Source organism: Geotrypetes seraphini, chromosome 9 (genome assembly GCF_902459505.1).
Source record: "Geotrypetes seraphini chromosome 9, aGeoSer1.1, whole genome shotgun sequence".
Lineage (NCBI taxonomy): Eukaryota > Metazoa > Chordata > Amphibia > Gymnophiona > Dermophiidae > Geotrypetes > Geotrypetes seraphini.
The window spans coordinates 181830244-181849868 of record NC_047092.1 but is presented as its reverse complement, the minus strand read 5'-3'; the positions used below and the strand labels follow the sequence as shown (position 1 = coordinate 181849868).

Here is a 19625-nt window from a genome sequence, read left to right as displayed (position 1 = left end):
GTTTTACCATTTTCCCTCCTCTGGATTGAGAGGGGATTTGATAGAGACTTTTAAAATATTAAAAGGATTTGACATAATAGACCAGGAAGAAGCATTACTGACATTTTCAGATGTGACACGGACAAGAGGTCATAGCCTGAAACTGTGTGGCAGCAGGTTCAGGACAAATGTCAGGAAGTTCTGTTTCACGCAGCGAGTGGTGAGCGCTTGGAATGCTCTCCCAGAGGAGGTTGTGGCAGAGACTAGTGTTCAGGGTTTCAAGCGCAAGTTGGATGCACACCTTCTTGCAAATCATATCGGGGGGTACGGGAAATCCGGGTCTCCAACAGGGAGCACCTAACTGGGCCTCCGCGTGTGCGGATCGCCGGACTAGATGGACCTAGGTCTGATCCGGTGAAGGCGTTTCTTATGGTCTTATGTTCTTATGGAAAAGATTTGGCTCTATATTAATACCTTTCAAGTTTTTCAATGTTGGATCATGTCTCCCCTGTTCCTCCTCACCTCTAGAGTAGACATATTCAGGTCTTCCAGTCTCTTCTCGGACATCTTTTGTTGCAAATCCCCGACCTTTTTTGTCTCCTTCCTCTGGACCGCTTCAAGTCTTCTTCTATCCTTAGCCAGACACGGCCTCCAAGACTGAGGCCCTCTTTTACAAAGGGACGCTAAGCGTTTTAGCACGCGCTGAAGCACCTTTGTAAAAGAGGGGGGTGAGTGTTTTTGTGTATTTGTACATGACAACCCCAGAAGTAGGCAAGTGGGGTCCGCCAAAACACCCAAAGTTTTAAGAGCCAGAAGATAAAAGGTGAGACTACAGTACTGGTGGCCTCGAGTGTCAGAATCTGTATTGACTGCTATAACATTGTTTAGAAAGGATTCTCAACTGAGTATCTGCATATGTTTCGTCTTTTGGGACATTATATTTTGAATGGGCATAATCATTGAAATTCATTCATCTTCACATAGAAGACAGCAAGAGATGGTGTACAGCAGGGGTGGCAAAGTCCCTCCTCGAGGTCCGAAATCCAGTCGGATTTTCAGGATTTCCCCAATGAATATGCATGAGATCTATTAGCATACAATGAAAGCCATGCATACAAATAGATCTCATGCATATTCCTGGGGGAAATCCTGAAAACCCGACCGGATTGCAGCCCTCGAGGAGGGACTTTGGCACGCCTGGTGTAGAGCAACAAGAAGCAAAAAGAATTGTTTCATAGTTTATTTAAATTTTGATTAAACGCTTATCCAGAGGTACAAAGCGTTGTACATAATAATTTAAAAATAGCTGGGGAACAAACATTTCAAATAATAAACATGAACAAACATTACAAACATACTGGTAACATGAAAACATTGGGGAAAAAAGTAGGAGAGCTACAACTTTTTAAAAATAAGGAAATTACAATAGGGAAGGGAAATGATTTAATTCATAGGAAGATAGGTGTGTACAGAAGTAAAATCAGTTAAAAGCGTCTTTAAAAAGCAAGCATTTTAGCTACTTTTAAATTTCTGCAAGTTTTGTTCGGCTCTGAGGAACAGGGGGATGGAATTCCAGATTAGTGGGACAGTGACTGAAAAATAATTGACATGCAACTGGCGGTTGCTTTTTAGGCGGCCACCAATGTTGGCGCCATATAGAGAATCCAAGCCTTCGTCTACTTTTATCAGTCATTTCACGTCAAAGTGGAAAGCAAAGACTTTTTTAGTGGATCAATACGAGGGCAAAATCATGTTATAACAGGGATTCAACGTACAACAGAATATTATCCAGCTTTCTGCAACCAAGAACTTTTTAAATCTAATCTAATCTAATCCTTAGGTTTGTATACCGCATCATCTCCACGTTCGTAGAGCTCGACGCGGTTTACAGTAGGAGAAATAGGAAGGAACTACAACAGAGGGTTAGAGGTAGAAGTGCTATCTCCTCCTCTCCCTATTGGCTAAGGCTCTTAACATTTGCATCTCCTCTTCCCATAGGCTAAGGCTCTTTCCACCTGCATTGTGATGTCATAGAGCTTTATGGTTATAGAAAAAGAGAAACATGATGGCAGATAAAGGACAAATGGCCTATCCAGTCTGCCCATCCGCAGCATCCGCTATCTAATCTAATCTAATCCTTAGGTTTGTATACCGCATCATCTCCACGTTCGTAGAGCTCGACGCGGTTTACAGTAGGAGAAATAGGAAGGAACTACAACAGAGGGTTAGAGGTAGAAGTGTGAAGAAAATTTAGAGGACTTGGGATGCCAAGATATAAGAGTTTCCTTGATTCCTAAGTTGGAGGGAGACTTACATTTTTTGAGAAAAGCCAGGTTTTCAGATGTTTGCGGAAAACTTGGAGAGAGCTCAAGTTCCGAAGAGGGGAGGTAAGGTTGTTCCAGAGCTCAGTGATTTTGAAGTGAAGGGAGGTCCCTAGCTTTCCTGTGTGGGAAATGCCTTTTAGCGAGGGGAAGGATAGTTTTAATTTGTGGGAGGATCTGGTGGTATTAGGGTTTGAGGAATTCCAAGAAAGAGGGATAAAGGGAGGGAGGATACCATATAGGATTTTGAAAGTTAAACAGGCGCATTTAGAGTGGACCCTGGCGATTATCGGAAGCCAGTGGAGCTTGGCCAGGAGCGGGGAGACATGGTCAAATTTACTTTTAGCGAAGATGAGCTTGGCCGCGGCATTCTGAATCCGTTGGAGTCTGTGGAAGTTTTTCTTAGTTAGGCTTAAGTAGATAGAGTTGCAAAAGTCCAATCTGGAGAGGATGATGGATTGGACAAGGAGGGTAAAATGTTAAAGAGTTTGTGGCCATCAAAACCTTTTATTTATTTTAGTTGGTTAGTTAGTTATTTGATTTTCTAGTCCATCCCCCCAAAAGAGCCCAGAACGGGTTACACTTTACATCCGTAAGAAAAGGTTAGCAACAAGATTACAAGTTGACATACATAAAGGCGGTTAGCTTTATGGTAGGTGTATTCTTCAAAGAATAGTGAAATATAGCCATACTCTGAAGGGTTAAATGTTTGGTTAGCAGGCTAGATGGGTTCAGATCTCTTATAGCTGTGAGACAATTTCTATAGGCAGCATGAGAAAGCAAATATCGAGTTTGAAAACGATGTACAGCAACAGTAAGATAATTCCTATACATAGAAACATGATGGCAGATAAAGGCCAAATGGCCCATCCAGTCGGCCCATCCACAGCATCCACTATCTCCTCCTCTCCCTATCGGCTAAAGCTCTTTACACCTGCATTGTGAGGTCATAGAACTTTGTGATTATAGGCTAAAGCTCAACACTTGCATTGTGAGGTCATAGAGTTTTATGGTTATAGAAACATAGTAACATGATGGCAGATAAAGGCCAAATGGCCCATCTAGTCTGCCCATCCACAGTAACCATTATCTCTTCCTCTCTCTAAGAGATCCCACATACCTATCCCAGGCTTTCTTGAATTCAGACACAATCTATCTCCACCACCTCTTCCAGGAGGCTGTTCCATGAATCCCAAAGAGTAGCAACATTCCAGAACCCCACAGAGTATCAAGATTCCAAGCAGAATTTGATGGAGTAATAAAATTCCAGAACCCCAAATAGTAGCAACATTCCATGTGGAATCCCAAAGAGTAGCAACATTCCAGACCCCAGAGTATGAAGATTCCAAGCAGAATCTGAAGGAGTAGTAAGATTCCGGAACCCCAAATAGTAGCAACATTCCATGCAGAATCCCAAAGAGTAGCAACATTCCAGAACCCCACAGAGTATCAAGATTCCAAGCAGAATTTGATGGAGTAGTAAAATTCCAGAACCCCAAATAGTAGCAACATTCCATGCGGAATCCCAAACAGTAGCAACATTCCAGAACCCCACAGAGTATCAAGATTCCAAGCAGAATTTGATGGAGTAATAAAATTCCGGAACCCCAAATAGTAGCAACATTCCATGTGGAATCCCAAAGAGTAGCAACATTCCAGAACCCCAGAGTATCAAGATTCCAAGCAGAATCTGAAGGAGTAGTAAGATTCCGGAACCCCAAATAGTAGCAACATTCCATGCGGAATCCCAAAGAGTAGAAACATTCCAGAACCCCAAAAGAGTAGCAACTTTCCATGTTACCAATCCCAGGGCAAGCTGTGGCTTCCCCCATGTCTGTCTCAATAGCAGATTATGGACTATTCCTCCAGGAACTTGTCAAAACCTTTTATAAACCCAGTGTCATCTCCTCTCTAAACTATCTGAGCTAAGCCTCACTGTAGCTAATTGAATACAAGTGTGTAAGACCTGAATGTACCCCCTCCCCCATAATAAATGCAATAAAGCAGGAGTTCTCAATGCAGTCCTCACGACACACCGAGCCAGTCAGGTTTATGAGATATCCACAATGAATATGCATGATCGATATTTGCATGGAATAGAGGTAACACATGGAAATTCATCTCATGCATATTCAATATAGGTATCCTGTAAATCTGACTGGCTCGGTGTGTCCTGAGGAACCCCTGTCTCTTGGGCTCGTCAGTGCTCAGCTGGCACAGGTCTGACTTAGGTTGCTTATTGAAAAAAATGAACTGACAAGGCAGATTTTGAAGAAAGGGAATGGGGCAAGATGCCCACGCACCGTAATATTTTGTGCTCGATGTTACGGATCTCAATTAGCCAAACAAACCAGGAAATGCAGATCTTCGTGTTCCACATTGGTCAAAAACAACATACAAAATGGAACACCGTAATGCCCTGCTCTCTCTGTACCTCAAGTTCTAATCCCCAGCACTGCTACTGACTTAGGCTGGCAGCTCAGGAAAACCCATCCTGAGCTTGCAACGCCATTTTCCCTCTGCAAGACATATAAAGAGCAAAATGAGATCAACGGAAACTGGGAATCAGAACGCCAATACTCGTACAGGAACTCACATCAGTGGGTCCCCTGCCTTCGTCCCACAGGAAAACTAGACGAATCATTCTCAGACATGAAGAATCACAATTTCTTGAATAACATAAGGAAGGGTAATTCGGTTGATTGCGGAGAGTCAGCTATTGCCCAAAGGCTACAGCGAGCATCAATGATGAAACCCATGACATAAAGTATGAGAGAAAGAGAGATTGCCGAGGCTGTGAGCATCGAACAGACAAGCAGAGAGGTTTGAGCAGGTCATTCACAACCGGGCCTGAGGTCTGGCATCGTGAGCCTTTATTTACAGCTATGTGTACACCCCCCACCATACTTAAGTCCAGGCATTGCAGGACAGTGCTCAGTCAGGAGACTAAGCACCGGCACTCCTTCTGGAACCCTGCAATCATGTGCCCCACATTCAGCCAATAGGTGTCACTGTTGCTTAATGGCAATGACCTCCCTGCAATCATGTGCCCCACATTCAGCCAATAGGTGTCACTGTTGCTTAATGGCAATGACCTCCCTGCAATCATGTGCCCCACATTCAGCCAATAAGTGTTACTGTTGCATGATGACAATGACTTCCCTTCACTCAATCTCCAGAAAATGCTGCTTCCATAGCACTCCTACCCCCAGCCACCTAAGGAGCGAAGACTTGACTTGGGGATTAAACGCAGGCCCTTCCACGCTATTCCTAACTTCTTTCGGCCTAGTAACACTGAGATACTTGTAGCCCCGCTTCAGACATGTGCACTTATTAGAACCAGCGCCATGATTAATTGGGGATAGTGGACATCGAAAACCCAGCACTAGGCAAAAGTCTCAGTCCAAGCATTCAATCGCCTCAGCCCCTGAGAGAAAGAGCATGAACCAGTCATTCCTGGAAAAGCTGATAGAAATGTGCATTGGGTTCATTTTGGATTCTCAAAAATTATACGACACACAAACTCGATTGTACAAGCAGACGCTTACGGATGTTAAAAAGTTTCCACACACATTCTTTAAAAAAGTTATTAAAAACAAAACAAAAAAAAACCTCCAAAACGGTTTGGGCCCTTCACATCCCTTGAAATTCTGGCAAAATGTCATCGAGACCATTAGTGATATATCATTTGATGATGAATCAGGATAAAGATTACTCCGTGCCTCATAATTACTCTATAATTTAAAGACACAATATGGAACAGGTCCTTTTCAAAGTCCTGACCCAGAAACCTTCTGCATCAAACTGCACAGCACCTACCACCGGAACCTAACTAACCCCTCCTTTTGCAAGACCGCAAAAGCACTTTTTAGCGCAGGCCGGCGTGCTGATTGCTCTGCGCTTCTCCCGACGCTCGTAGGAACTCTATGAGCATCGGGAGCAACGCAGAGCATTCAGCAATTTTGAAAAAGTAGGGATAAATTTTCATGCAAGATACTTTCTGTTCTGTTCATGGTATATTTACCAGGCCAGCAAACGATCTACGCAGGCGGGACTGGCGCTGCCACTAGATAAACTAGGCAGCTGCCTAGAGCAGGGGGCTCTCACTCCAGTTCTCCGGACACACCAAGCCAGTCAGGTTTTCTGGATATCCATAATGGATGTGCATGAGGTGGATTTGCGTATAATGAAGGCTCTACATGTATATTTGCTGTGAATATTTTGAAAACCAGACTGGCTTGGTGTTCCCCGAGGACTGTGAAACCCTGGTCTACATAGTAACATAGTAGATGACGGCAGATAAAGACCCAAATGGTCCATCTAGTCTGCCCAACCTGATTCAATCTAAAAATTTGTTGGGTTTTTTCCTTCTTCTCCTTAGCTATTTCTGGGCGAGAATCCAAAGCTCTGCCCGGCCCTGTTCTTAGGTTCGAACTATTGAAGTCTCCGTCAAAGCTCACTCCAGTCTATCTACACCCTCCCAGCCATCGAAGCCCTCCCCAGCCCATCCTCCCCCAAATGGCCATACACAGACACAGACCGTGCAAGTCTGTCCAATACTGGCCTTAGTTCTTTAATATTTACTATTATTTTCCGATTCTAGATCCTCTGTGTTCATCCCACGCTTTTTTGAACTCCATCATCGCTTTCCTCTCCACCACCTCTCTCGGGAGTGCATTCCAGGCATCCACCACCCTCTCCATAAAGAAGAACTTCCTTACATTGCTCTTGAGTCTCCCACCTCTGAACCTCAAATTATGTCCTCTGGTTTTACCATTTTCCTATCTCTGGAAATGATTTTGTTCTACGTTAATACCTTTCAAGTATTTGAACGTCTGAATCATATCTCCCCTGTCCCTCCTTTCCTCTAAGGTATACATATTCAGGGCTTCCAGTCTCTAGAGTGCTGAGATTCTGCGACAGCAAAAACTAAGGAGGAATCATTCAGATCTCCTCTATCTTGGTCTTCACCCTCTCAGAGGCTCTACCCCGGCAGGTAGGAGGGCACTTGATAGCGTTGTCTTTTTCGTGAGGGGTCAGTTTTATAGTATAAACTATGAGATCCCACAACCTTGCGGCTTACGCCACGAGAGTGGCTTCGCATGAGAAAGGAAACTGGTACTCCCTTAAATGCCTTTTCTCATGGTAGATAAGTGCTGGGTTAGGATCCGCGAGGTAGCCAGGCTGAGGCAGAAGGCAAGGCAGGCTGCAGCTGGGGGCACGGGCATAGGCAGGGGTGCCTAGAGTGCCAAACCTCTTTGGACCAGCCCTGCAAACAGGCAGCCTACTTTACAAAGGCCGGAAGTGTACAGAACACTGTCCTGGAGGAAATGAATTTTGCATTACTCTCCTCTATGTTGATCTATTATCCCTCTTCCTTCTCAGGTATTTTATTTTTCCACCTGTTTAATTGTTTATTTTTTCTTTTTCTTACATTTGTTTTTGTTATTATTTATTTGATTTTTATATTTCATATTTATTGCTGTATTTATGGCCCGTGCTAAAACATGATTGATTTGACCGGTTAATGCGAAGATTTTATTTGTATTTCATTCCTTAATTTTCCTTCGTTCTAACTCTCTTCCTGCTCTCTCTTTCCTTCTCTTTCTCAATTTGATCTTAATTTTGTACATAGCTCTCACCATTACTTTCCAGCCACCTTAGCACAGATTGTGATCCCTGCCTGGGACAGATAGGGAGTTTCCGTGTGGCGTACTTCCACAATGTTTAACCAATTTCAATGGTATTAATTTCTCCTTATATTCTTTTGTACGCCGCATTGAACCGAACGGCATTTGTGTGGTATATAAATAAAGAAGTATGATAATGTCATGAATATATCCCAGGATGGCCTCAACAGCATTGTTTTGGGGAGCTCTTTAACTAAGGGCTCCTTTTTATCGCACGCTAACCCCCACGCTAGCCGAAAAACTACCGCCTGCTCAAGAGGAGGCGGTAGCGGCCAGCAGATTAGCGCGCACTATTTACACGCGTTAAACCGCTAACACAGCTTCGTAAAAGGAGCCCTAAGGTGTGCTAAGCCCTAAAGCCGGCTTACCTCAAGATGCGCTAAAAAAATTGTTTTAATTTCTCTTATTTTTTAATACAATATTTTTTGGGACAGGGTGTGTGGCATGCTCGGGGAACGGGTGTGGAAAGAGTGAACAACTAGAGCGTTCACAATAGAGCCTGCTAACCGATTAACACAAGTGTTAAAGTGGGAGCACTGAGTGCTACCTACGTAGAAGGCGGTTAAGTACCCCTGTATTGCTACATGGTAAAGACAACATTAGTACATGATCTACAAATAAAAAAAATAGCCAAAAATGCCCTGTTTTATGGGCCGGATAGAAACGGCTCTTAGCGCCTGGAAAACGCACCTTAAGGGCCCCTTTGTGTTACCGAAAGTAAGAAAAAGCTGCCGTGAGGCCAAAATGATCATCTCGGAGTAAAGTCTGCTGTTGCAAAGGCAACCCTGAATAAAACGTGTGGTGCAGTGATTAGAGCTACAGCCTCCGCACCCTGAGGTGGTGGGTTCAGATCCCTTGTGACCCTGGGCAAGTCACTTAATCCCCCATCGCCCCATAGATAGAGTTTGAGCCCACCGGGACAGATAGGGAAATATGATAAAGTACCTTAGGATATAAGTGGTATATAAATCATTAAATAAATCTATTGGGAGGGAGGGTCAGGGGATCACACAGTGAGTCCAAAGAGCAATTTTTGGAGTTTCCTAGACTGCATAAGACTTAACATTCAAAACCTGGAGGAACTATTGCTGTAATGCACCTATAGAATTATGAGGCGATTTCCCCAGCCAAGAAAAGCTACAACTTTGGCATAGATCAATATAATAATCCTATAAAGGCCCTTTTACCAAACCGCAGTGCATGCAAAGAGACAGTAGCATGTGCTAAGAGTCATGTGACACCACAGGTGTAAAATAAGTCATGGAGCATTTAGTGCCCGCTGTCTGTGAGCTCATGCTAAGCTCAGGTCCTTGGCATTTAAATGCAATCTTGCAGTAAAGAACCGTCTTCCCCAAACGCCTTTATTTCTCCAATAAGAGTCATGCATTTTTGGAGGTTGAAGCAGAGGAGAATGGGGGAGGAGCAGGTGGGTGCACTGATGCTCCCCTCCAAGGACGGGCCTCAGTGAAGTGTAATTTTTTTTTTTATTTCCCATTTTTATCTAACGTTTATAGGCTCAGCACCTCCTGGATCTAGTTTATGCAGAGTCAAGGCAAGAATTAAGGCACCGTGAGCTTTAATGTGAAATCCTGGGGGGCTATTTTCTCTGGTTCAATATCTGCTTCCAGCTTACTTAACTCAGGTGGTGCTACAAAAGCCTCCACCGAGGGTCTCGTACTGGGGTCCTTCGGGGACAATGTAATCGTAGAGCTCGCATCTGTCCACTGTGTGTCACTGTTTTGCAACGTCCAAGGCTCCCTCATCTCAGGGGTCTCTGAACCTGCCTGAGCGACAACTTTCAGATCTGGCTCACGTATAATTTCATTTTTCACTTTTATAACATAAAGCAGTATTTTTTCATCTCTAACCAGATCTCCACCGGCGTTATCAGTTGTAAAGAACGCACTGGAAGTCTACCACTTTGCTACATTTGAATCTGTCTGTGATAACGAGGAATCACAGTGTCTTCTAATGAAAATTGGAGATATTTAGGATGAAAACTTGGACGTTAAAACCGTATATGGTAGAAAATACAATTTTAAAAAAGGATATGGTACCAGCATAACTATAAATCTGCAATACCTTAAGGAAAGCTGGGATAACCCTCAAACACTTTATTATTTTTTTTTGCAATAAGCTCTGGCCATTCCGTCATGGTGGTAGTCTCCTTGGGGGAAATCTAAAGGCCCAGCCAAGGTTTCTACTTCTGGATCCAAAGGAATGACCTTTGGGTTTCTAAAGTCTAGCACGCTAGGTAGGACCGCAGCCCGATTGCATTCTGTTTTTTTGCAGTTCATTTGCATCAGCAGATCCTTGGTTGGAGGGAAAATGTGTCACCAATCCAGCCAGCCTGGCAGAGAAAGACTCACCGGCTAAAGCACTGGCAGCATCCTTAAATCAGGGCTTGCGAACAGATGCACCCGAGTTTTGTATTGCAACCCATACCTGCTTCTGCAAAACTGCTAACCCTAGTGTTTGCTGGAAATTGAAGGCTTTGATTCCAAAAAACCATAAATATGTTATTCAGAACTATGAAATCAGCTGAAAAGCTTGCATGAAATTAAACCTCCGGGTTAGGGAACAGAAATGGCCATCATTTGCCCTAGTCTAACATTTTTCCCCCCTCCCAGAATTTTGAGCATATGTTTATCTAATCTAGAAAGCTCATTGCCAATGCAAGCTAGGTGCAATGCAATTTGCAAGAGCTCAAGTGTTGCTTGGAGTTCCGGGCAAAGCCCATGCCAGCCTGAGGAACGTGCCAGCCGGGCAAGGCAGCCCCTGCAGCCCACCGCAGTGTGCCCCCCCCCTTACCTTTGCTCTCCATGGCCGCCCTTGCGAAGTTTGGGGAAGTTGCCGAGGTGGGCAGGGGGGGCTTCTCTGATGTCTGTCTCTTCGCCCCAGAGGCCAAGATCCGATGCCAAGTGGTATCTGCAGCGGGTGCCTGGGCTCTTCTTCCTCCACCCCCAGACAGTGGTGGATGTGTGAGAGGGGGGGCGGGTTCCCCAAAATCTTGCAGCTGCAAGAGAGGAGAGGCGGGGGCCGGCGTTACCTGGCTCCAGATCGGGAGCTGTCCTCCGAGCCTGGTGCTGCAGGTGGAGCTCCTGCGCTGCTCCCTCGGAAGACGGAGCCGGGGGGTGGAATTTGCACGGGGGGCCGGCGGTGCGCACGCGCCACTCTCGCCGCCCCCTCCCCTCCCTGTTTGCCGGCCCAACCTCGCCACGCGGTGAAGCTTCGGTGTAGCGCGAGATGACAGGGGCAGCGTGGCGGCCGCAAACTGCGGGCTGGATCGCGGGCTGCGTGCAAAAGCCGGAGCGGATCGAAGTTCGTGCAAGAAATGAGACGGGCTGCAACGTGTGCAAGCTTTGACACTATTCTGACCTTTACTTTTGCCTGTTATAAAAATTTAATTTATAACATTTTATTGAAGGAAATCATTAAATATAATATAATACAAATAGATTCACAATTATAATATTTACATACATGTTCCTTCAAAATATATTTCCATATGACCCAAATCAACCCCCCATTACTCCCTCCCTTCCCCCTTTTTTCCCCTTCCCCCCTCCCTTTTTCCCCCTCCTATTCCCATTGTATTGAAGTAATTAGTAAAACTATAATATAAAAATTTAATAAAAGGTTTGAACTAAATCATAATGCAGTCAGATTTTGTGTGTTCTTTTTTGTTTATTTATTTAATTCTTTAATTTATAACATTTTTATTGAATAAATCAGTAAATATACAATATTATAATACAATAAAATAGTCATTAAATTAAAATTCATCATATTAATACCCATCAATATCTTTAAAACTGCAAGGTCTGAAAGCCAATAATTATAGTAACATAGTAGATGACGGCAGATAAAGACCCGAATGGTCCATCCAGTCTGCCCAACCTGATTTAATTTAAATTTTTTAAATTATGGATGAGTTCACTGCCTTAGTCATAAAAACTTGAGGATTATGGGGGGTTTTTTTTACAAATATTTTTTTTATTTCAGGGACAGCAGACACCTTTTTAGTTGGAGGGGCCAAGCAAACCAACTTCCGCCCCCACCTCTGAAGTTGCTGATGTTGCATTGGCCTAAATTGGCGGGGGCCACCCTGTGACCCACCCCATTCACTCCATGCCAGGGATCTCATAGTCCCTCCTTGAGGGCCGCAATCCAGTCGGGTTTTCAGGATTTCCCCAATGAATATGCATTGAAAGCAGTGCATGCCCATAGATCTCCTGCATATTCATTGAGGAAATCCTGAAAACCCGACTGGACTGCGGCCCTCAAGGAGGGACTTTGAGACCCCTGCTCCATGCCTATGTGTAACTTTTTAGCTTTCATTTTCAGCAAACCACAACACTTATATTCCATAATGTGTTCTTTTGACAATAACCTAATATATCGCCCACCCCTCTTTCTCCATGCCCCCCTCATAAACATTTATCCTTTATGAGTTTAGGATTATCTCATGGTCTCCTTATCTCAGCTCCCCAGATTGTATTTTGTGCTTTTTTTTTTAGGTTGGGTTTTAATGTTCAATAATTTTTATTGAGTTTTAAAAATAAAATATACATACCAAAAATCTTACAAAGAATCTCATCTCAACTCAGTTAATACATTGTAGATCTATAAATTCAAAGAAATCAACAGTCAATTATCATCACAATACAAAGATAAAGTACCTCCCAACACTCCCTCCCCCCACCCCATTCCCAAATATTACTAATATATAGTGCTTTAGGTTGGGTCTTAGACACCACACAATTCAGTAACGCTATTTGGATAACCCACAGCAAAATATTGTGGACTAAGTAGATCAAACAAGTGGTAGGCGAGAGCTTTTTCCCTGCACTCCCTCTCTGGAGCAGGTGAAAGGCAATTTCAGGATGTGCAGGAGAGGGAAGGGGACGTTATTCTCTTGGCCTTTTCTCCTGATTTTCAGAAGCTTTGATTGTTAACCCAAACCGCAAACTTTTTAACACATGCAAATTGACTTTGTTAATTTGTAGACTAATGATTCTGAATGCAGTAAATTTTTTATGAAGTACTAAGAATGCAAATTCCCTATTGGAATAAATCAGGGGTGTCCAATGTCGGTCCTCGAGAGCTGTATTCCAGTCGGGTTTTCAGGATTTCCCCAATGAATATGCATTGAAAGCAGTGCATGCAAATAGATCTCATGCATATTCATTGGGGAAATCCTGAAAACCCGACTGGACTGCGGCCCTCGAGGACCGACATTGGACACCCCTGGAATAAATAGTACCAAATCCTCTAGAGCAGGGGTAGGGAACTCCGGTCCTCGAGAGCCGTATTCCAGTCGGGTTTTCAGGATTTCCCCAACGAATATGCATGAGATCTATTTGCATGCACTGCTTTCAATGCATATTCATTAGGGCAATCCTGAAAACCCGACTGGAATATGGCTCTCGAGGACCGGAGTTCCCTACCCCTGCATTAGGATTATAGTTGAATAATGTATGGGGGAGGTGTGATTGACAGGAAAGACAGGGGAAACTATATCTGGCAATGCAGGAGAAAGCCAGTGCCTCCTTTTCTGCTGTTGTCAAAATATGCCATCCTTTTAATTTCAAATGCTTTAGTTCCTTTTGTGCTCCTGAAATTCCTTTACACTACCCCAGGGGTAGGGAATTCCGGTCCTTGAGAGCCGGAGCCAGGTCAGGTTTTCAGGATATCCACAATGAATATGGATGAGATGGATTTGCACGCACTGCCTCCTTGAGATGCATATCTATCTCATGCATATTTATTGTGGAGATCCTGAAAACCTGACCTGGCTCTGGCTCTCGAGGACCGGAATTGCCTACCCCTGCTGACTACCCTGATGTCAAGGTTGCTCAGAAGATAGTCTTGCCTTGATAGCTGTTTGCTTAGGGGTCCTTTAAATAAGCTAACAGAGCAACAAATGGAGTACCACAGAACGCGCTCAGATGTCCTGCGGCAACTTTCTAATCTGCATGCGCTTTGAAAAGAGACAGCTGAGGGGGGAAAGGATTGAAGTCTACAAAATCCTGAGTGGAGTAGAACGGGTACAAGTGGATCAATTTCTTCGTCAAAAATTACAAAGACTAGGGGACGCTCGATGAAGTTACAGGGAAATACTTTTAAAATCAATAGGAGGAAATATTTTTTCACTCGGGGAATAGTTAAGCTCTGGAACGCGTTGCCAGAGGATGTGGAAAGAGCGGATAGTGTAGCTGGTTTTAAGAAAGGTTTGGACAAGTTCCTGGAGGAGAAGTCCATAGTCTGTTGTTAAGACATGGGAGAAGCCTCCGCTTACCCTGGATCGGTAGTATGGAAAGTTGTTACTCTTTGAGAATTCCGCATGGAATGTTGCACTCTTTGGGGTTCCGGAATCTTGCTTACTTTGAGATAATGGAATGTTGCTACTCTTTGGGGATTCCACATGGAATGTTGCACTCTTTGGGGTTCCGGAATCTTGCTTACTTTGAGATAATGGAATGTTGCTACTCTTTGGGGATTCCACATGGAATGTTGCACTCTTTGGGGTTCCGGAATCTTGCTTACTTTGAGATAATGGAATGTTGCTACTCTTTGGGGATTCCACATGGAATGTTGCACTCTTTGGGGTTCCGGAATCTTGCTTACTTTGAGATAATGGAATGTTGCTACTCTTTGGGGATTCCACATGGAATGTTGCACTCTTTGGGGTTCCGGAATCTTGCTTACTTTGAGATAATGGAATGTTGCTACTCTTTGGGGATTCCACATGGAATGTTGCACTCTTTGGGGTTCCGGAATCTTGCTTACTTTGAGATAATGGAATGTTACTCCTTGGGTTTTGGCCAGGTACTAGGGACCTGGATTGGCCACCGTGAGAATGGGTTACTGGGATTGATGGACCATTGGTCTAACCCAGTAAGGCGATTCTTATGTTCTTATATTTTTGAAGGGGCATTTCAAGGGCAGAGATTTGGCAATTCCTGCACTAATCTGCATTACTGGTCGACAAGTTGATGAAGCCGTCCGCACAATGCGCGGCAGCGGTGTAAAGGGCGAACAGAATGCTAGGAATGATTAAGAAGGGGATCACGAACAGATCAGAGAAGGTTATCATACCGCTGTACCAGGCCAGCACAGGTCGCCGTACATGAAGAAAGACATAGTACTATTCGAAAGGGTCCAGAGAAGAGCGACTAAAATGGTTAAGGGGCTGAAGGAGATTCCATACAGTGAGAGATTAGAGAAACTGGGCCTCTTCTCCCTTGAAAAGAGGAGACTGAGAGGGGACACGATCGAAACGTTCAAGATACTGAAGGGAATAGACTTAGTAGATAAAGACAGATTGTTCACCCTCTCCAAGGTAGGGAGAACGAGAGGGCACTCTCTAAAGTTAAAAGGGGATAGATTCCGTACAAACGTATGGAAGTTCTTCTTCACCCAGAGAGTGGTAGAAAACTGGAACGCTCTTCCAGAGTCTGTTATAGGGGAAAACACCCTCCAGGGATTCAAATAGGGGAAAACACCCTCCAGGGAGTCAAGACAAAGTTAGACAAGTTCCTGCTGAACAAGGACGTACGCAGGTAGGGCTAGTCTCAGTTAGGGCACTGGTCTATGACCTAAGGGCCACCGTGTGAGTGGACTGCTGGCCACGATGGACCACTGGTCTGACCCAGCAGCGGCAGTTCTTATGTTCTTATGTTAGACGTTACATTTTTAACATTTATTCTTGTGTACTCATTCCCGGTTGATTTGAGTGGTTCCATCTTCACTTTTTTTGTTTTTGCTTGTTTTTAATGGGGGGGTTTAATTTACCTTTTTTAAAAATTGTATTTTGACTGCCAGTTGAATTAAGGCCTCTTATTTTGCCCAATATTTTAATTTCTAAAATGGCAACAGATTTTTTATTTTTTTATTTTTTTGCAGGTTTGCTAGGGCCACACACACTCTCTCTCTCTCTCTGCCATTCTATCATCAGGAATGGAATGAGGGTGCAACTGTGCTGATAGTCATCAGAGGGCTTCCCAGCCTGCACAGAATTTCATGATTTAAAATGCAGAACAAATGATCATAATAAAAGATGCAAACCTTATGGTCCAAGAACATATGATTTTGATATTAAAAACAAAAAACATGTATCACAGCCTAGGGAAAAGGAAATCCGGCAATAACATCTTAAGACAAGCAACAGACAGCTAAATATTTTGAGGAATGTAGTCTGTGCAGCCGCAACCATTTATTATTTTAAAACATTATAGTAAGGGGGAAAGCTACATGTCCGTACTCATTGAGCTCGAGGAGAAGGATGAGCACTCTGGTTTTGGGTAGAAAAAATGACACTTATTTAGTGCACTAAAACTGTTGCACTTTTTTTGACAGGCGTGCAATGTCTCCCCCCCCAAAGCACTAATCCACTGCACAGTAATGACACTTATTTACTGCACTAAAACTGTTGCACTTTTTTTGACAGGCGTGCAATGTCTCCCCCCCCAAAGCACTAATCCACTGCACAGTAATGACACTTATTTACTGCACTAAAACTGTTGCACTTTTTTTGACAGGCGTGCAATGTCTTCCCCCCCAAAGCACTAATCCACTGCACAGTAATGACGCTTATTTACTGCACTAAAACTGTTGCACTTTTTTTGACAGGCGTGCAATGTCTCCCCCCCCCAAAGCACTAATCCACTGCACAGTGATGACACTTATTTACTGCACTAAAACTATTGCACTTTTTTTGACAGGCGTGCAGTGTCTCCCCCCCAGAGTACTAAGGCACTACACTAAAACTGTTGCATTTTTTTTGACAGGTGTGCAATGTCTCCCCCCCAGAGCACTAATATACTGCACAGTAATAACACTTAATACTGCACTAAAACTGTTGCACTTTTTTTGACAGGTGTGCAATGTCTCCCCCCCCCAAAGCACTAATCCACTGCACAGTGATGACACTTATTTACTGCACTAAAACTGTTGCACTTTTTTTGACAGGCGTGCAATGTCTCCCCCCCCAAAGCACTAATCCACTGCACAGTAATGACACTTATTTACTGCACTAAAACTGTTGCACTTTTTTTTGACAGGCGTGCAATGTCTCCCCCCCAGAGCACTAATATACTGCACAGTAATAACACTTAATACTGCACTAAAACTGTTGCACTTTTTTTGACAGGTGTGCAATGTCTCCCCCCCCCCACCAAGCACTAATCCACTGCACAGTGATGACACTTATTTAGTGCACTAAAACTGTTGCACTTTTTTTTGACAGGCGTGCAGTGTCTCCCCCCAGAGTACTAAGGCACTACACTAAAACTGTTGCACTTTTTTTTTTTATAGACTTGCAATAAGTCTCCCCACAGAGCACTAATGCACTGCCCAGCAGCTCTGCTTCCGAACAGCGTCATAGGCATCAAGCAGGGTGTCATAACCCTGGCGTGCCTTAGTCACTTGGGCTCAGCTGATTTCTCCCCACCCTCTCTGTCGTCACTAAATCAAGCCATAACCCACCACCGAATGAAGAAACTCCCTGCTGGGGTGTTTCATTTGGACATTTGGGCTTATGCTTTGGTTGGAAACTCGTCCTGCTGCAGTCCCGCTTCTCCGCCAGACGTGCACTGGGTGGGAATGAAGCCCCCACCCAGTACCACTCCCTCCCCCTCTGCCCGCTCCTCTTTGGCTCCTTCTCGCCTGCAATCTCCACCTTAAATGCCCAGGCAAAGTTCCACGGGCCAATCAGCGCGGAGCACTCTCTTCTCAGGGCGGAGCCTGCCTGGAGGGGCCCAATCAGGAGGCTGGAGCCAGATTCTCGAGGCGAGGAGGGCCGGTCCTGGCTTTCCTAGATCCCGGCTCGGGCTTCGGAGCCTTAGTGAAAACCTGGAACTGGATCCCGGTGCCGCTACGTGGACGCGAGTTCCGACGGCTTTTGGGGAGGAAAGCACAATTGCAACTCCGACCATCCTGCTGCTATTAATTATGTCTCTGGCGCTAGCAGCCGTACGCAGCGCTGTACAGACCAAATCACTCTGGCGGTGCTGCTTCTTTGAACGTAAAACGAAAGGACTCCGATTCTTAATGTTTTCTATTGAAGCTTTAGAAACATTTATTGCATTCCAACACATTGTAATTTGTGTCATCTTCTTCCATTCTGGGGGAGGGGAAGGAATATGGTGGATGATAGAAATTTGTTTGGAAATTCTTGAATTGTTTATTTGTTTAATTCATTCATTACAATATTATAATTGGAAAGAAAAAGTATGGGGGGAAGGGTACAGGGGGAGTATATAGAGCAGGGGTAGGGAACTCCGGTCCTCGAGAGCCGTATTCCAGTCAGGTTTTCAGGATTTCCCTAATGAATATGCATGAGATCTATTTGCATGCACTATTTTCAATGCATATTCATTGGGGAAATCCTGAAAACCTGACTAGAATACAGCTCTCGAGGATCGGAGTTCCCTACCCCTGGTATAGAGGTATGAATAGGTAATATGGAAATATATTTTGGAGGAGTGATAGAAATATGTATGGAATATTAGAATTTTGAACTTAATTGTAATGAATATTTTTTATTGTATATTTATTTGATTCCTTCAATAAAATATGTTAAACTAAAAATGAATGAAAGCAGACTGGCTTTAATTCAGGGATCTCAAAGTCCCTCCTTGAGGGCCGCAATCCAGTCGGGTTTTCAGGATTTCCCCAATGAATATGCATTGAAAGCAGTGCGTGCACATAGATCTCATGCATGTTCATTGGGGAAATCCTGAAAACCCGACTGGATTGCAGCCCTCAAGGAGGGACTTTGACACCCCTGCTTTAATTTGTAGTAGAAGTGAAATATGTTGGACTGTAGAAGCTCTTGAACCCCGGGGATGGAGGAGATACTGCAGAGCAGTCGAGAGTATGTGCCTTAGATAGAGATGCTAGCTAGACACAGACAGACAGACATGGGCAACTCCGGTTCTCGAGGGCTGGAATCCAATTGGGTTTTCAGGATTTCCCCAATGAATATCCATCAAAAGCAGCGCATGCAAATCGATCTCATGGTGAGGGTCATTGAGGAAATCCTGAAAACCCAATTGGATTCTGGCCCTTGAGGACTGGAGCCCATGTCTGCACTGAGAAGTAGGGAGAGAGATGTTGGATGGGGGGACGGACAGACAGGTAAGGAATTTGAGCTGAGAGGTGTCCCTTGAATGGAGGGGAGGGGGGGAGGAAAACCATTGCAAAGGAAAGAACCTATGGACAAGAAAGACCATTATAAGATCTACTAGGGTGCAGGGCAGAAATTTGCTCCCACAACTAAAATGGAGGCACAACCATTTATGCAAATCTGGTGTAAATGTGCCCCTCTGAATTCTGCACTAGAGGTCTGCATAGGGACGGGGATCACGGGAATCCCCTCTACCCCATGGGACTCCCACGGGGACCCCCCTCTGGCCCAAGGGACTCCCACGGGGATGGAAGGCTTTGGAAGCAGGGTTCGTCCATATAATATAATGGACAGGTCAGCCTTAGTAAAAGAGGGGGTTTATAAGTGAATTACCTGAAAAGAAAACAAAAAAAAGGGTTCCACCAAAGAGATTCCACAAGGAAAACAGCAGCGCAAACACAAAAGAAACTGTGGAATTGATGATCCTGTCAGAAGTAATTGCTG

The 19625-nt window shown here is 44.2% G+C and overlaps 1 protein-coding gene across 1 annotated transcript in view; it reads right to left on the bottom strand.

Moving 5' to 3' along the window:
• Nucleotides 1-11088, bottom strand: part of FGF12 (fibroblast growth factor 12) — a 424008-nt gene extending 412920 nt beyond the window's left edge. The window contains exon 1 of the mRNA XM_033959358.1: nt 10802-11088. Within this exon, the coding sequence (XP_033815249.1) occupies nt 10802-10814 (13 nt within the window). The 5' untranslated portion in view covers nt 10815-11088. The remainder of the gene's footprint in view (nt 1-10801) is intronic.
• Nucleotides 11089-19625: the final 8537 nt, after the last annotated feature.